This window comes from Ranitomeya imitator, chromosome 5 (genome assembly GCF_032444005.1).
Source record: "Ranitomeya imitator isolate aRanImi1 chromosome 5, aRanImi1.pri, whole genome shotgun sequence".
In the NCBI taxonomy this organism is placed as follows: Eukaryota; Metazoa; Chordata; class Amphibia; order Anura; family Dendrobatidae; genus Ranitomeya; species Ranitomeya imitator.
In genome coordinates this window covers 396,347,905-396,367,082 of record NC_091286.1, presented here as the reverse complement: position 1 = coordinate 396,367,082, position 19,178 = coordinate 396,347,905, and the positions used below count along the sequence as shown (strand labels likewise).

General features: G+C 44.6%; 1 protein-coding gene across 1 annotated transcript in view; it reads left to right on the top strand.

Moving 5' to 3' along the window:
• The window catches only part of KBTBD11 (kelch repeat and BTB domain containing 11), a 91,213-nt gene extending 82,196 nt beyond the window's left edge, over positions 1-9,017 (top strand). The window contains exon 2 of the mRNA XM_069726902.1: positions 5,713-9,017. Within this exon, the coding sequence (XP_069583003.1) occupies positions 6,411-8,348 (1,938 nt within the window). The 5' untranslated portion in view covers positions 5,713-6,410 and the 3' untranslated portion in view covers positions 8,349-9,017. The remainder of the gene's footprint in view (positions 1-5,712) is intronic.
• Positions 9,018-19,178: the final 10,161 nt, after the last annotated feature.

The following is a 19,178-nucleotide window of genomic DNA, read 5'->3' as shown; positions in this document are numbered from 1 at the left end:
TGATCATCTGCACATACCCTGATAGTGCTGTGGCTCCAACCTCTTTCCAGCGTTAGTGACTGTGCATTTTAAGCAGGTCAGCGTGACCCAGCGAGTAACTCTTCGCAGTTTGCATATGTATACCAAGCCAACAATTACTCGCACGTCTTCTATAGCGCTGATTTACCTCAGCATTAAATTCTGAGAACCGTAAGGGAAATTATGTAATTGCAGAGCATCATCATGGCCTTCAGTTGTATCCAGTCTGCAGTGATATTATGGTAACATTTTGTTATTAAGTTACTGTTTAACAAGACGATTCGCAAAGTTCTGTTTGGGTTAGAGGCTATGTTCCCGCAATGAATATTTGGTGAGTTTTTGATATTGCAGATTTTCTGTAGCATTTCTGCACTTACATTTTTTTTATTGTGTTTTGGAGTGCATTTTTATTGCGTTTTTGAAACTTTTTTTGTCACTTTCTGGTGTTAGATTTTAAATAAAGCTGTTTTGTTTTTGATACATCATGGTATTTGAACTCCCCAAAAGTATATTGATACAGTCGTGTACGGATTACATGCGTTTTCAGTGCGTTTCCAACTAGGTTGGAATTAAATGGCTGCCATTAGGGAACTGTAAAGCTGTTCCAAATCATTAGCATTAAATATCCGTCGTCTGTTAAGGTACCTTCACACATAACGATATCGTTAACGATATCGTTGCTTTTTGTGACGTAGCAACGATATCGTTAAGGAAATCGTTATGTGTGACAGCGACCAACGATCAGGCCCCTGCTGGGAGATCGTTGGTCGCTGAACAAAGTCCAGAACTTTATTTCGTCGCTGGATCTCCCGTGGACATCGCTGGATCGGCGTGTGTGACACCGATCCAGCGATGTCTTCACTGGTAACCAGGGTAAACATCGGGTAACTAAGCGCAGGGCCGCGCTTGGTAACCCGATGTTTACCCTGGTTACCAGCGTAAAAGTAAAAAAAAACAAACACTACACACTTACCTACCGCTGTCTGTCCCCGGCGCTGTGCTCTGCACTCCTCTGCACTGGCTGTGAGCGTCGGCAGAGGCGTAGCTAGAGCTTTTGCCGCCCGGGGCTGTTCCCGAGTTTGGTGCCCCCCCCCCCCCCAGCTCAATACACACAAAGGTTACCAAAAATGGTTTTCCTGTTTTGTAGAACTTAAACTGGGCCTAATGGTGTCACCCCCACATGCCACACCTGTGACTTAATACCACCAAACCATGACCAGGCCACATAGTGACCGAATAATACTACATACAAGGGACAAATACCACCGCACCATTTCCAGACCACATATTACCACCACATAGTGACTGAATACTACAATACTGATCAGTAATAAAAAAAAACCCACAATACTATCACCATAAGTGCCAGTATTCACAGGAGATCTGTACTTAGTATGCAGTGTCTGTGTAGAGGTAATACAGAGATCACTGGTGACATTATACACAGGACCTCTATATAGTATACAGTGTATAGTGTCAGTGTATAGGTAACACTGACTCACCAGTGACGTCTCTAGGTGAAGTCCTTCATCTTTTATCCAGCACAGACCGCCATCATTCCTTCCAGCCAGGACTCGTTTCTGCAGGAAATAACACAGTTATCTCGAGCTCCGCTTGCAGAACACATTACTTAATTTTTCACAACTTCTACATTACACCACATGAAGAAAAAAAGGTGATATAGTGTCACTCTGCACAGTAACAGGACCGCCCCCCCATTTAAAACAGTATACTCAAAAAATAAAATAAATACATCACTGCAGTAACAATATCCCTTAATTATCCCCTATGGTAATAATATTCCCCACCCTGGCCCCGTTTATCTCATTCCTGGCTCCAGCCATATGTTGTCGTATCCTGCCCTCATGAGTATCCATTCTACCCCATATGATCTCCCCATCCTGCCCCACCAGCCTCCATCGTATCCGTCCTGCCCCATGATCCAATCCTGCCCCGTGTCTCCAATCATGCCCCGTATCTACATTCTGCCCATGCCTCAAGTCCTGCCCCCAGTGTGTCCAGCATATTACCCCCATGTTGTCCAGCAATCTGCCCCAGTGTGTCCAGCATATTACCCCCATGTTGTCCAGCAATCTGCCCCAGTGTGTCCAGCATATTACCCCCAGTGTGTCCAGCAATCTGCCCCAGTATGTCCAGCATATTACCCCCAGTGTGTCCAGCAATCTGCCCTCAGTGTGTCCAGCAATCTGCCCCAGTGTCCAGCCTTTCCCCAGTGTGTCCAGCAGTCTGCCCCAGTGTGTCCAGCATATTACCCCCAGTGTCCAGCATTGCCCCAGTGTGTCCAGTATATTACCCCCAGCGTGTCCAGCAATCTGCCCCAGTGTCCAGCATTGCCCCAGTGTGTCCAGAAGTCTGCCCCAGGGTCTCCAGTATTGCCCCAGTGTGTCCAGCAATCTGCCCCAGGGTCTCCAGTATTGCCCCAGTGTGTCCAGCAATCTGCCCCATGGTCTCCTGTATTGCCCCAGTGTGTCCAGCATTCTGCCCCATGGTCTCCAGTATTGCCCCGGTGTGTCCAGCAATCTGCCCCATGGTCTCCAGTATTGCCCCAGTATGTCCAGAAGTCTGCCCCAGGGTCTCCAGCATTGCCTCAATGTGTCCTGAAATCTGCCCCATGGTCTCCAGTATTCAGTGTGTCCAGCATTCTGCCCCATAGTCTCCTGTACTGCCCCAGTGTGTCCAGCATTCTGCCCCATGGTCTCCAGTATTGCCCCAGTGTGTCCAGCAATCTGCCCCATGGTCTCCTGTATTGCCCCAGTGTGTCCAGCATTCTGCCCCATGGTCTCCAGTATTGCCCCGGTGTGTCCAGCAATCTGCCCCATGGTCTCCAGTATTGCCCCAGTATGTCCAGAAGTCTGCCCCAGGGTCTCCAGCATTGCCTCAATGTGTCCTGAGATCTGCCCCATGGTCTCCAGTATTCAGTGTGTCCAGCATTCTGCCCCATAGTCTCCTGTACTGCCCCAGTGTGTCCAGCATTCTGCCCCATGGTCTCCAGTATTGCCCCAGTGTGTCCAGCATTCTGCCCCATGGTCTCCAGTATTGCCCCAGTGTGTCCAGCAATCTGCCCCATAGTCTCCTGTATTGCCCCAGTGTGTCCAGCAATCTGCCCCATGGTCTCCTGTATTGCCCCAGTGTGTCCAGCAATCTGCCCCATGGTCTCCTGTATTGCCCCAGTGTGTCCAGCAATCTGCCCCATAGTCTCCTGTATTGCCCCAGTGTGTCCAGCAATCTGCCCCATGGTCTCCTGTATTGCCCCAGTGTGTCCAGCATTCTGCCCCATGGTCTCCAGTACTGCCCCAGTGTGTCCAGCAATCTGCCCCATGGTCTCCAGCATTGCCCCAGCCCCAGACAGTCAGACATAAAGAAAAAAAAAAAAAAGTAAAATCCTCACCTCTCCCGTTCCCAGCGCAGGTCCGGTGCAGTGAGCGTCTCTCCGGCTCTGCGACGCTCAGGACAGAGAGGCAGAGCGGCGCGCACAGTAGTGACGTCATCGCGCCCTCTGCTCTGAGACGTCGCAGAGTCAGAGGACGCTGAAGCCGCAGGAACCAGGAGAGGTATTAGAGCGGGGGCGGGGGCGGGACCCGGGGGTGGGGGGAGCTGGCCCTGGTCGTGGCGGCGGACGGCGCCGCCCGAAGATTTAAAGGGGCGTCTTTTTTTTTTTTTTTTTTTTTATCTTCTTCTCCTGCAGTGCCGGCCGCCCCCAGCATTGTGCCGCCCGGGGCGGACCGCCCCCCCCGCACCTCCCTTCCTACGCCACTGAGCGTCGGTCAGCCGGAAAGCAGAGCGGTGACGTCACCGCTCTGCTTTCCGGCCGCTGTGCTCACAGTCAGTGCAGAGGAGTGCAGAGAAGCACAGCGCCGGAGGACAGACAGCGGTAGGTAAGTATGTAGTGTTTGTTTTTTTTTACTTTTACGCTGGTAACCAGGGTAAACATCGGGTTACTAAGCGCGGCCCTGCGCTTAGTAACCCCATGTTTACCCTGGTTACCCGGGGACTTCGGGATCGTTGGTCGCTGGAGAGCTGTCTGTGTGACAGCTCTCCAGCGACCAAACAGCGACGCTGCAGCGATCCGGATCGTTGTCGGTATCGCTGCAGCGTCGCTTAATGTGAAGGGGCCTTAAGAGTCTCTAATCGCTATTTCTCTATATTTTGTAATTTGACAAAAAAGTTCATTAGAACTATTAACAATAATGGTCCAATAATAGTCTGTGTACCCACGTAGAGCCTTTTTTTGGTGGGGGCCGAGATTTTCTAAAATTTGGTATTTGACAAGTATCCTTGTACATGTGAAAAACAGTATATGGCTGCCGTCACACTTTCAGTAATTGGTCAGTATTTTATCTCAGTATTTGTAAGCCAAAACCAGGAGTGGGTGATAAATACAGAAGTGGTGCATATGTTTCTGTTATACTTTTCCTCTAATTGTTCCACTCCTGGTTTTGGCTTACACATACTGATGTAAAATACTGACCAAATACTGATAGTGTGACAGGAGCCTATGACTGTAGATTTCACCATCTAGTCATGCAAGTTAGGGTACCGTCACACTATACGATTTACCTACGATCACGACCAGCGATATGACCTGGCCGTGATCGTAGGTAAATCGTAGTGTGGTCGCTGGGGAGCTGTCACACAGACAGCTCTCCAGCGACCAACGATGCCGAGGTCCCTGGGTAACCAGGGTAAACATCGGGTAACTAAGCGCAGGACCGCCCTTAGTTACCCGATGTTTACCCTGGTTACAAGGGTTAAACTAAAAAAAAAACAAACAGCACATACTTACATCTGGTGTCCGTCACGTCCCTTGCCGTCTCTACTTCCCGCACTGTGACTGCCGGCCGTAAAGTGAAAGTGAAAGCACAGCCGCTGTTCTCTGCTTTCACTTTACGGCCGGCAGTCACAGTGCGGGAAGCAGACGGCAAGGGACCTGACGGACACCAGAATGTAAGTATGTGCTGTTTGTTTTTTTTTAGTTTAACGCTTGTAACCAGGGTAAACATCGGGTAACTAAGCGCGGTCCTGCGCTTAGTTACCCGATGTTTACCCTGGTTACAAGCGAACGCATCGCTGGATCGCATCGCTAGATCGCTAGATCGGTGTCACACACACCGATCTAGCGATGACAGCGGGAGATCCAGCGATGAAAGAATGTTCCAAACGATCTGCTACGACGTACGATTCTCAGCAGGATCCCTGATCGCTGCTGCGTGTCAGACACAGCGATATCGTAACGATATCGCTGGAACGTCACGAATCGTACCGTCGTAGCGATCGAAATGTTATAGTGTGACGGTACCCTTACATAACGTGATAAGTTCTACCTTTCTCTTAGTGATAACAGCTCCACGTTAAGTCTACAATTGTTGGATAGGGACAATTTTCCGACCTGTAAATCAAATTTATTTCTTGATAACTTATCTGCTGTAGATTGTGTGTATGTGACGTTATACTTTCCCACTTCATTATCCTGTCACTTTTATGTTGCTTTTATGCTTTTTCCTTTAGTTTGACCCTGGGAGGGTGTGTTAGCTAATAACGACCTTTTCTTTAGATCATTAACATAAACTATTCTTAGCACTTGTCAATATAACATGAGTTATTCAGATTGATGTTTTTTAGTTTTTACTCTGTTTCCACATTATAAGTCTCCTTTGTTTTGTTTTTCTATTACAGATCAGAGTCGATAACTGAAAAATTAATAAGATCAAATAAAAGAATGGAATATTTAACCAGCGAGATGCACCTCGTACATTGGAGTATATGTGACGAACCCTCTAATTGAAAGCTGCTTAACCTCTGAAGGGAATTCTATCCGTCCTGCCAATGTCACATTAAAGCTAATCAAATGTGACTCCTGTGAGATTTCTGATGCTGAAGGATATATGCTAAGCATCATTGACCTAACAGTCAGCGTTTCTGGATCTAGAAGATACCGGAAACTCGTGGATGAAATATCCCTCTTTTACGAGTCATGTGGATTAAAGCTGTGCCCGTCTCCTAGAATGTGCAGAACATTTCTAGTGAACTGTAATTTTTCGATATTGTGAAATTGAAGGCATTTCCCGGTGGGGAATTCTGATGCAGCGCTAGAATAACTCTGCCCTAATTGGAGCTGGAAAGTAATAAAAATAAAGCAATCCTCTCTGAGCAAACATTAGACGGTGAACATACCGAGAAGTTCAAGAGTTCAGTCTTATGTGAAACTGGTGCAGTTCTGACACACCTCTCTGCTCTCAGAATCAGTGATAGGCGCGGTGTTGAAACAGACCGTATCTGGTGTAATGCCAGAAAAACAACACTGACACAACGAAATCGACAGCAAAAGCAAAAGCGCAGAGGTTATGTGACTGCAGTCTCGAGAAACCTCGAATATGGATGCTTCATTGTCTATTGCTCCTTATCCCAGTGATCGAAAAGTAAATGATGGAAACACGGGGACTAATGCAAAGAAGACATGTGAGTACAGTGGGGGCCCGAGAGATGGATTGGAGGCAAGTGGAAGCTCGGGAAAGCATTCATATGGCAGAGAAAAAGACAACTTACCCCACTCTAATGGTGGCTACACTCTTCAATCTGACACTGTTGTGCAACCTATGCACAGTTTGGACATTTCTAGACAAGTAACTTATAATGATGCTGAGGACATTTCAATTTCTGAACCCATAAGTGAGGGTAGCATACCGCTGGGTGGAAGCCAGTGGGATATGAATAATGTATCAGAATTGGAAGAGGATGGTGAAGAACGAAGTTTATCTGAATCCATCTCAATCAGTGAATGTCTGCAATCTCACACGAGGCAACCCAACACAGATTTTTCCATCAACGAAGCTACATTTGGTGACCTGGAAAGAAACATTTTACCTGAACTCCTTGGTGATCCAGACCTGGTTATTGAAGTGACTGGGGGGCAAAGAATTAAAGCGCACAAGTCCATGTTAGCTGAGAAAAGTGATTATTTCAGGGCTCGGTCATCAAGAGACATTCTTAAAATTAAGGGTGTAAGTTACCAGACTTTACAGTTGCTTGTGGATTACATTTACAGCTCACAGCTGGAAGTGAAGCAGGAAAATGTGGTAGAGGTGATAAGTGGTGCAAAGTTCCTCCAGATTCCATGTGCGGTGCAATGTGCCATGGATAGCATGAGGTCCCAGATATCACTCAAGAACTGCTATCAGGTACTCTATATCGCAAAGAAGCAAAGACTGAACGAGCTCAAGGAAGCTGCTTACAAATTTATGAGTGACCATTTTCTACAGGTTCTTAAGGATCCAAATGTCTATGGCAGACTAACAGGTGCAGAGAGAGACTTAATTTTACAGCGCAGAATGGATGGTAAACAGTGTTTGGTGATAGCAGAAATCAATGATGCTTTTGAACGAATGACCAGTAGCAGTAGACCTCAAAGCCGAGAGAGTAGTAGACCCCAGAGTCCTTCATCAATTGTGTCTACTGAAGATGATGGAACTACTTATCAGGTACATTGCTTTACTGAATCTGCTAGGAGATGGCGGTCTTTGACAAAGATTCCAGAGGAAGCAAATACTAAAGGTTGTGGGGTCTGTGTCCTATATAACTATTTGTTCATTGCTGGTGGCATTAAAGGTAGTGGAGAAAAAGCAAAACTTTCCGACCAGGTATTTTGTTACAACCCTTTGACGGACACATGGGATAAGGTCCGACCCCTCTCCCAGCCACGCTCTCAGTTGAAATTAGTAGCTCTTGATGGTTATTTATATGCTATTGGCGGAGAGTGCCTCTTCACAGTGGAAAAATATGATCCCCGTCTGGACCGTTGGACCTCAGTAGCTTCATTACTTAAGGGTGCATTTGCAGTGGCCCATGAAGCTACAACGTGTAATGGTGAGATATATGTATCTGGTGGAACTCTTTTTTACCGTCTACTCAAATATGATCCCAAACATAATGAATGGCAAGAATGCCCTTACAACAACAGCCGCCGACGCTCAGCTGGTATGGTATCCCACAAAGGCTGCATCTACCGATTTGATGTCAGTCGTGAACATGGCCTTAGTGTTTTCACTTACAATTCAATGGCCAGACACTGGAGTGAGGGAGTCAACCTACGTCCTGGTCCAGGGCCTACACCTCCTAGTCTGCCGTTTCGCTGCACAGTCATGGGAGGCAACATCTATTGCTTGAACAGAGCCGTAACACTGAGAGTGCCACTACCACCAGAAGGAACTGGAGGAGAAATGGCTAGCTGTGAGCTTGACGTCTTTCCTTCCCCAGAAGACGCAAAAGGAGTCTTATTTCCATTCGTTCTCTCTTTACCTGAGAATAAGTCATAACATTAAGACCAAGGTTATATTGCCTATGTGTTTTACTTTACTGGCATGTTTTTAAATGTCTGTTCGTTTCGATGATTAAAAATACATGAATGCCGGGTTCACAATAGTTCCACAAATGCATGTCTATCACTGTACAAAAAATGAATATGTGAATCTACAAATTCTGTGCATTTATTTCCTGAAAATGCCCTTGTAAATTAGAACCAGCCTACAGGCCTTTACCGAGGAGAGTTTTGCATGTAGTAGTGATCGTTATGTGTGTACAATATAATGACATCCGATATGGTGAAGACAACAGGAGTTTCTCGGGATAAGTTCAGCCGCACGTAGAAGCTGCTAAAATTTAGAGCTAAATCTTAAAATAAATGGTAATACATTTCAGATAATACTGAATTTTACTGATATATAATGAGAATGAAGAGGAGCAATAGTGCGACAATTATAATATTATAATCGGGGGATGGCCTAACTTGTAGAGTGGCTGTAAATGTTTGCCATAGACAAAATGAATGCTGTTATATTTGCTACTTTGCATTGTATAATCTGATGACACTGCTGTAGGTCATAAATGAAAATGATTATATATTACATACTGACTGTATGCATATGGAAACCAGACAACATCCCTTTCTATACCCCCATAACATGACCGATACTGTTCATGCACTATTATTGGTGTCCTCTTTAGGCTTTAGGCCTTCTTGGGGGCAGGGACCAGGGAGTGATTGCTACGTCTGCACCTCTTCTAGCTGTTATAACCTGAGTTATTTCTCAGTTACTCTGCGCAACGCTACTGTTTCTTATTTGCAGTTTTATATACATGACCCGGGCACATGATTAGCATCAGAGCATGTTATATAGAAGCATGCTTCTTCTAACGCACAGAACCTGTATTATAGGAACGGACTGAATGGATAATCATGTTGCTTTGTCTTGTAACCTCCATGCTTGTAATTTAATGCCTTCATTAGGATCTGTTCACACCCTGTTTATGGATCCTTCTTCCTTTAGACCGTGTTCCCACGTAGTGTAAATACTGCAGTTTTTCTTCTTTGTTTTTGAGCCGTGTTGCGTTCGTGCCATGACCCAGCATTTTTATTCTTTCAGCGATTTTACAGCAATTTCCACCCACTCAAATGAACGGTTGAAAACTGCAAGTAAAAAGGTGCCAAAAATGAGCGTACTGTACGCAGCCACGCCATGTGTAAGCCTAAGAATATTATTGTATTTTTTATGCATTTTTTTTTACATAGGCTTCTATGTGAAAACTGAAAAATGCATGTAAAAACGAATGTAACAAATGCATCTAAAAAAAAACTGGTTTGCATTTTTAAGTGCAGAATCAAAGCTTTTCCATTTTAAAAACATATTAATAAACGGCTTCTTCAAATCTGCACCAAAAACGCATCAAATAAAAAGGAAAATGCATTAAAAAAAAAAAAAAAAAAATGCAGTGATCAGAGACAGAAAATATACGGATAGAAAGCATCAGAAAAAAAACGCAACATTTACTCTACTTGTGAACACGTCCTTTGTAGTGATGAGCGAGTGTACTCGTTGCTCGGGTGACCTGCGAGTATTTGTTAGTGTTCGGAGATTTAGTTTTCATTACGGCAGCTGAATGGTTTACATCTACTAGCCAGGCTGAGTACATGTGGGGGTTGCCTGGATGCTAGGGAATCCCCACATGTAATCAAGCTGGCTAGTAGCTGTAAATCATCCAGCTGCTGAGGCGATGAAAACTTAATCTCCGAGCAGTCATAAATACTCGGAGACCACCCGAGCAACAAGTACACTCGCTCATCACTAGTCCTTAGGCTTTTATTGTGCAGAGATTTTGGCATTCGTTTGGTGGGATGATATCTTCTTTCCTTTTTATATGGAGTGGTGTAGTCTATACAGACCTGGCATTTTCTAAGCACATCTCTGCAGTTTGTGCAGTTGGTCCACAATGTTTGGCAAATGCTAGATCTACGTGACCCTTTCCTCATGGCCTGCTACATCTGTAGGTTGTGAGGATTTTGTGAAGAAATACAGACAACGCTTTCCCCTTTAAATAAACTGTCTGGTCAATGTATATATGTATGTTGTATGGTACAAACGTGTTCATTGCCATATTTCCATATATCTGAAATGATGATTTGATGATAGCCAGTCTCCAGAATTGTGCCGCACAAATCAATTAACCAACTCTTATTTTCTAAACGTTTGCTGACGGTCATATGAATCGATGTTGACGCTGACAATTACTGCAGCCATGAAATCTGATTGTGTTTAAATAATATTTTTAATGAATAGTGATTGAGTGCGTAACGACATTAGTACCATCATCATTCGGCAGAATAGACATTTTTATGACAGTGCGTTCTTCCTGTGTCTCTTCCGCAGTCCTTGACCATATTGCAATGCCGGGGAGGACCGTATTTCTGGGATCAGGTATACCTATGGGAAATTCCTGTAGTGCCATGTTACCCAGTCTTCAAACATTTATTTTGACTGCAACATTACTTTTTCCCTGGTGACTAGTATAACATGTGACGTTACCAAAGGGAATACTTATCTTGTGTTGGGAAACTTTAAATGCCTTAGGATAATGGAAACATAATGAAAAAGTGTCTCTATGGAAAACAAATATAATGGAAAGTCAATTTACCATTACATTACACAGCCATTTTCTTTAATGTGCACTTGATGATATTGGAAAAACAGCATAGATGCAATAGCAGAATACCGTCTTAACGTTAAACATCTGCGATCATACCATGGGAAATGGCTTTAATAAACGTTTGGGGATATATCTATATGAAAAGATCAATCATTATGATTTCTTCAGAACCAAAAGGTATTTTGGTCAAAGTTTTTCTAAAGTTTAACAAAAACACAAAGGCCAGGTTCACCCCACAGTATTTTTTTCTTATCTAAGAGAATTGGGCCTTGTATGGTAATCAGACTTTGATCAGATTGTGGTCATAGGTTGATCCGATTTTCTTGGTTGAGAAGATGATAAAATAAATGTCTCAATCGTCTCCGTTCTGTCAGCCCGTGAAAATTGGACTGCACTCTGATGTCATCTGAGTGCAGTCCAATTTTTCCCATGATCTCATGGACTTGCAGGACCAAGTGCAGGCCAAATATATGATGCAAATTGTGCATGCTGTCCAAGGAAAAAAATAAAATTGGACATGTGTGACTCATAGAATAACATTGGTCCAAGTGTGATTTGATATTTTGTCGGATTGCTCTTGGACCAAAAATACGGTCATCTGCATGAGCTCTATCTCAGACTGCTGTATCATCTTCTGGCTAAGAGTGGAGATAGTTGGAGTGATTTGATTGAAACTTATTAAAAGGCGCACTCCTTATAACAAATTTGTTTTTTTGCTGTCTGAAAGATAGAAAATTAAATCTATGCATTGCACCAAAATATGTGCTATTTGCAGGTATATGACGACACTCACTTCAAAATTCTCAATTTTTGGTCAAAATTCGTGCATGTCCTGATTTGTATCTTTACACTATGTTAACCCTGGTGTAAACTGCTTGGTAAATGTGGTTTTCTGAAGTTTATCATATACAAAAGAGCAAATTGGCTGAGGTGGACCAGTAATTTAACGATTAGGCACCAAATTTGGCAAATCGGCTGAGACCAATGATCTAATGTCTGTATGGGCCTCCTGCTTTTTCAAATGGTTAACAGCGAGGACACTTGTTGATTATCAGAAAGTCCAATCCTTTGTTATCCTACGGAAAAATAAGCATTGTCGAAAGTATTTGTCAGTAATTCGTTCCCTGAATGTGGATATCAGAGCTTGTTCTTTTTGGACATTTGTGGTCTCCAGAAAAAAAGCTGAATGCTACTTTTCCCTAATAGAGGGGATTCCCGAATTCCTTTTTTTTAAAAAAAAAAAACTTCCGAGAAGTATTTATGACCTTGAAATTCTTTAGAATGATCACATTAAAATGACATGGTAGACGGCCAATAAGGCACGTAGACCTTGGACGAGTATTTGCTAGGAAAAGACATGCTATCTATACATCTGATCAGTGTGTGTGGAGACCTCTGGATATAAATTCTGACCCCGGCTCTTAACCCCTTCCCGACCCATGACGCCACGTAGGCGTCATGAAAGTCGGTGCCATTCCGACCCATGACGCCTATGCGGCGTCATGGAAAGATCGCGTCCCTGCAGATCGGGTGAAAGGGTTAACTCCCATTTCACCCGATCTGCAGGGACAGGGGGAGTGGTAGTTTAGCCCAGGGGGGGTGGCTTCACCCCCTCGTGGCTACGATCGCTCTGATTGGCTGTTGAAAGTGAAACTGCCAATCAGAGCGATTTGTAATATTTCACCCATTATAACGGGTGAAATATTACAATCCAGCCATGGCCGATGCTGAAATATCATCGGCCATGGCTGGAAATACTAGTGTGCCCCCACCCCACCCCTCCGATCGCCCCCCCACCCCCCCGATCTGGCCGGTACACTGCTCCGGCTCCCCTCCGTCCTGTGCTCCGCTCCCCCCCCGTGCTCGTGCCCGCTCCCCCCGTGCTCCAATCACCCCCCCGTGCTCCAATCACCCCCCCTGCACTCCGATCCACCCCCCCCCGTGCTCCGTTCCACCCCCCCGTGCTCCATTCCAGCCCCCCCGTGCTCCGTTCCACGCCCCCCGCGCTCCGTTCCACCCCTCCCGCGCTCCGATTCCCCCCCCCGTGCTCCGATCCCCCCCCCCGTGGTCCCCCCCCACCCTATCATACTTACCGATCCAGCCGTGGTCCCGTCCTTCTTCTCCCGGGCGCCGCCATCTTCCAAAATGGCGGGCGCATGCGCAGTGCGCCCGCCGAATCTGCCGGCCGGCAGATTCGTTCCAAAGTGCATTTTGATCACTGAGATATAATCTATCTCAGTGATCAAAATAAAAAAAATAATAAATGACCCCCCCCCTTTGTCACCCCCATAGGTAGGGACAATAAAAAAATAAAGAAATTTTTTTTTTTCCACTGTTAGAATAGGGTTAGGGGTAGGGGTAGGGTTAGGGTTAGGGGTAGGGTTAGGGTTAGGGGTAGGGTTAGGGTTAGGGGTAGGGTTAGGGGTAGGGGTAGGGTTAGGGGTAGGGTTAGGGGTAGGGTTAGGGGTAGGGTTAGGGTTAGGGCTAGGGTTAGGAATGTGCACACGTATTCTGGTCCTCTGCGGATTTTTCCGCTGCGGATTTGATAAATCCGCAGTGCTAAACCGCTGCGGATTTATGGCGGATTTACCACGTTTTTTTCTGCGCATTTCACTGCGGTTTTACAATTGCGATTTTCTATTGGAGCAGTTGTAAAACCGCTGCGGAATCCGCACAAAGAAGTGACATGCTGCGGAATGTAAACCGCTGCGTTTCCGTGCAGTTTTTCCGCAGCATGTGTACAGCGATTTTTGTTTCCCATAGGTTTACATTGAACTGTAAACTCATGGGAAACTGCTGCGGATCCGCAGCGTTTTCCGCAGCGTGTGCACATACCTTTAGAATTAGGCTATGTGCACACGGTGCGGATTTGGCTGCGGATTCGCAGCAGTGTTCCATCAGGTTTACAGTACCATGTAAACATATGAAAAACCAAATCCGCTGTGCCCATGGTGCGGAAAATACCGCGCGGGAACGCTGCGTTGTATTTTCCGCAGCATGTCAATTCTTTGTGCGGATTCCGCAGCGTTTTACACCTGTTCCTCAATAGGAATCCGCAGGTGAAATCCGCACAAAAAACACTGGAAATCCGCGGAAAATCCGCAGGTAAAACACAGTGCCTTTTACCTGCAGATTTTTCAAAAATGGTGCGGAAATATCTCACACGAATCCGCAACGTGGGCACATAGCCTTAGGGTTAGGGTTGGAATTAGGGTTGTGGTTATGGTTAGGGGTGTGTTGGGGTTAGGGTTGTGGTTAGGGGTGTGTTGCGGTTAGGGCTGTGATTAGGGTTATGGCTACAGTTGGGATTAGGGTTAGGGGTGTGTTGGGGTTAGTGTTGGAGGTAGAATTGAGGGGTTACCACTGTTTAGGCACATCAGGGGTCTCCAAACGCAACATGGCGCCACCATTGATTCCAGCCAATCTCGTATTCAAAAAGTCAAATGGTGCTCCCTCACTTCCGAGCCCTGACGTGTGCCCAAACAGTGGTTTACCCCCACATATGGGGTACCAGCATACTCAGGACAAACTGCGCAACAATTACTGGGGTCCAATTTCTCCTGTTACCCTTGTGAATCTAAAAAAATGCTTGCTAAAACATAATTTTTGAGGAAAGAAAAATGATTTTTTATTTTCACGGCTCTGCGTTGTAAACGTCTGTGAAGCACTTGGGGGTTCAAAGTGCTCACCACATATCTAGATAAGTTCCTTGGGGGGTCTAGTTTCTAAAATGGGGTCACTTGTGGGGGGTTTCTACTGTTTAGGCACACCAGGGGCTCTGCAAACGCAACGTGACACCCGCAGACCATTCCATCAAAGTCTGCATTTCAAAAGTCACTACTTCCCTTCTGAGCCCCGACGTGTGCCCAAACAGTGGTTTACCCCCACATATGGGGTATCAGCGTACTCAGGAGAAACTGGACAACAACTTTTGGGGTCCAATTTCTCCTGTAACCCTTGGGAAAATAAAAAATTCTGGGCTAAATAATTATTTTTGAGGAAAGAAAACGTATTTATTATTTTCACGGCTCTGCATTATAAACTTCTATGAAGCACTTGGGGGTTCAAAGTGCTCACCACACATCTAGATAAGTTCCTTTCAGGGTCTAGTTTCCAAAATGGGGTCACTTGTGGGGGGTTTCTACTGTTTAGGCACATCAGGGGCTCTGCAAACGCAACGTGACGCCCGCAGAGCATTCCATCAAAGTCTGCATTTCAAAACGTCACTACTTCAATTCCAAGCCCCGGCATGTGCCCAAACAGTAGTTTACCCCCACATATGGGGTATCACCGTACTCAGGAGAAACTGGACAACAAATATTGGGGTCAAATTTCTCCTGTTACCCTTGGGAAAATTAAAAAATTCTGGGCTAAATAATTATTTTTGAGGAAAGAAAACGTATTTATTATTTTCACGGCTCTGCATTATAAACTTCTATGAAGCACTTGGGGGTTCAAAGTGCTCACCACACATCTAGATAAGTTCCTTTCAGGGTCTAGTTTCCAAAATGGGGTCACTTGTGGGGGGTTTCTACTGTTTAGGCACATCAGGGGCTCTGCAAACGCAACGTGACGCCCGCAGAGCATTCCATCAAAGTCTGCATTTCAAAACGTCACTACTTCAATTCCAAGCCCCGGCATGTGCCCAAACAGTAGTTTACCCCCACATATGGGGTATCACCGTACTCAGGAGAAACTGGACAACAAATATTGGGGTCAAATTTCTCCTGTTACCCTTGGGAAAATTAAAAAATTCTGGGCTAAATAATTATTTTTGAGGAAAGAAAACGTATTTATTATTTTCACGGCTCTGCATTATAAACTTCTATGAAGCACTTGGGGGTTCAAAGTGCTCACCACACATCTAGATAAGTTCCTTTCAGGGTCTAGTTTCCAAAATGGGGTCACTTGTGGGGGGTTTCTACTGTTTAGGCACATCAGGGGCTCTGCAAACGCAACGTGACGCCCGCAGAGCATTCCATCAAAGTCTGCATTTCAAAACGTCACTACTTCAATTCCAAGCCCCGGCATGTGCCCAAACAGTAGTTTACCCCCACATATGGGGTATCACCGTACTCAGGAGAAACTGGACAACAAATATTGGGGTCAAATTTCTCCTGTTACCCTTGGGAAAATTAAAAAATTCTGGGCTAAATAATTATTTTTGAGGAAAGAAAACGTATTTATTATTTTCACGGCTCTGCATTATAAACTTCTATGAAGCACTTGGGGGTTCAAAGTGCTCACCACACATCTAGATAAGTTCCTTTGGGGGTCTAGTTTCCAAAATGGGGTCACTTGTGGGGGGTTTCTACTGTTAAGCCACATCAGGGGCTCTGCAAACGCAACGTGACGCCCACAGAGCATTCCATCAAAGTCTGCATTTCAAAACGTCACTACTTCACTTCCGAGCCCCGGCATGTGCCCAAACAGTGGTTTACCCCCACATATGGGGTATCAGCGTACTCAGGAGAAACTGGACAACAACTTTTGGGGTCAAATTTCTCCTGTTACCCTTGGGAAAATAAAAAATTGCAGGCTAAAAGATCATTTTTGAGAAAATATTTTTTTTTTTTATTTTCATGGCTCTGCGTTATAAACTTCTGTGAAGCACTTGGGGGTTCAAAGTCCTCACCACACATCTAGATTAGTTCCTTTGGGGGTCTAGTTTCTAAAATGGTGTCATTTCTGGGGGATCTCCAATGTTTAGGCACACAGGGGCTCTCCAAACGTGACATGGTGTCCGCTAATGATTGGAGCTAATTTTCCATTTAAAAAGCCAAATGGCGTGCCATCCCTTCCGAGCCCTGCCGTGCGCCCAAACAGTGGTTTACCCCCACATATGGGGTATCAGCGTACTCAGGACAAACTGGACAACAATATTTGGGGTCCAATTTCTCCTATTATCCTTGGCAAAATAGGAAATTCCAGGCTAAAAAATCATTTTTGAGGAAAGAAAAATTATTTTTTATTTTCATGGCTCTGCGTTATAAACTTCTGTGAAGCACCTGGGGGTTTAAAGTGCTCAATATGCATCTAGATAAGTTCCTTGGGGGGTCTAGTTTCCAAAATGGGGTCACTTGTGGGGGAGCTCCAATGTTTAGGCACACAGGGGCTCTCCAAACGCGACATGGTGTCCGCTAACAATTGGAGCTAATTTTCCATTCAAAAAGTCAAATGGCACGCCTTCTCTTCCGAGCCCTGCCGAGTGCCCAAACAGTGGTTTACCCCCACATATGAGGTATCGGCGTACTCGGGAGAAATTGCCCAACAAATTTTATGATCCATTTTATCCTACTGCCCATGTGAAAATGAGAAAATTGAGGCGAAAAGAATTTTTTTGTGAAAAAAAATTACTTTTTCATTTTTACAGATCAATTTGTGAAGCACCTGAGGGTTTAAAGTGCTCACTAGGCATCTAAATTAGTTCCTTGGGGGGTCTAGTTTCCAAAATGGGGTCACTTGTGGGGGAGCGCCAATGTTTAGGCACACAGGAGCTATCCAAACGCGACATGGTGTCCGCTAACGATGGAAATAATTTTTCATTCAAAAAGTCAAATGGCGCTCCTTCCCTTCCGAGCCTTACCATGTGCCCAAACAGTGGTTTACCTCCACATGTGAGGTATTGGTGTACTCAGGAGAAATTGCCCAACACATTTTAGGATCCATTTTATCCTGTTGCCCATGTGAAAATGAAAAAATTGAGGCTAAAAGAATTTTTTTGTGAAAAAAAAGTACTTTTTCATTTTTACGAATCAATTTGTGAAGCACCTGGGGGTTCAAAGTGCTCACTATGCATCTAGATAAGTTCCTTGGGGCGTCTAGTTTCCAAAATGGGGTCACTTGTGGGGGAGCTCCAATTTTTAGGCACACGGGGGCTCTCCAAACGTGACATGGTGTCCGCTAAAGAGTGGAGCCAATTTTTGATTCAAAAAGTCAAATGGCGCTCCTTCCCTTCCAAGCCCTGCCGTGCGCCAAAACAGTGGTTTACCCCCACATATGAGGTATCAGCGTACTCAGGACAAATTGGACAACAACGTTCGTGGTTCAGTTTCTCCTTTTACCATTGGGAAAATAAAAAAATTGTTGCTAAAAGATAATTTTTGTGACTAAAAAGTTAAATGTTCATTTTTTCCTTCCATGTTGCTTCTGCTGCTGTGAAGCACCTGAAGGGTTAATAAACTTCTTGAATGTGGTTTTGAGTACCTTGAGGGGTGCAGTTTTTAGAATGGTGTCACTTTTGGGTATTTTCAGCCATATAGACCCCTCAAACTGACTTCAAATGTGAGGTGGTCCCTAAAAAAAATGGTTTTGTAAATTTCGTTGTAAAAATGACAAATCGCTGGTCGAATTTTAACCCTTATAACTTCCTAACAAAAAAAAATTTTGTTTCCAAAATTGTGCTGATGTAAAGTAAACATGTGGGAAATGTTATTTATTAACTATTTTGTGTCACATATCTCTCTGGTTTAACAGAATAAAAATTCAAAATGTGAAAATTGCGAAATTTTCAAAATTTTCGCCAAATTTCCGTGTTTATCACAAATAAATGCAGAATTTATTGACCTAAATTTACCACTAACATGAAGCCCAATATGTCACGAAAAAACAATCTCAGAACCGCTAGGATCCGTTGAAGCGTTCCTGAGTTATTACCTCATAAAGGGACACTGGTCAGAATTGCAAAAAACGGCAAGGTCTTTAAGGTCAAAATAGGCTGGGTCTTGAAGGGGTTAATGCTTCTCGGTTTAGAAACTCGACACATGAAGACGAAGTAGATAAGAATGCTGGTCAAGTTCTAACAGAACTGAGTCTTGGAACATCTCATTTTTCCTGCACAAACTGGCTTTTTCTTCTGCAGTGCTGTAGGCAATCCACAGTTCATGTAATGCATAACTTAATGGATCCGCAGCACACCCACGATCCCTCCATCATTACGTGTGTAAAGCTTCTGAACGGCGGCCAAGAATATTTTATGACCTGACAAGAAATCCCTTCCGTCCATTTCTCTCTGCTGTGAGCCGGTGAATGCCATCATTGATAGTTTACATTACAGACTATTGTAGGCTTTGTGCATTTTATATTTTATGTAATGAGCTAATGTATGTAATCCCTACGTGCAGCCCTGATTTATCTCTGTTGCCCGTTGTGTTGTACGGTCTCCT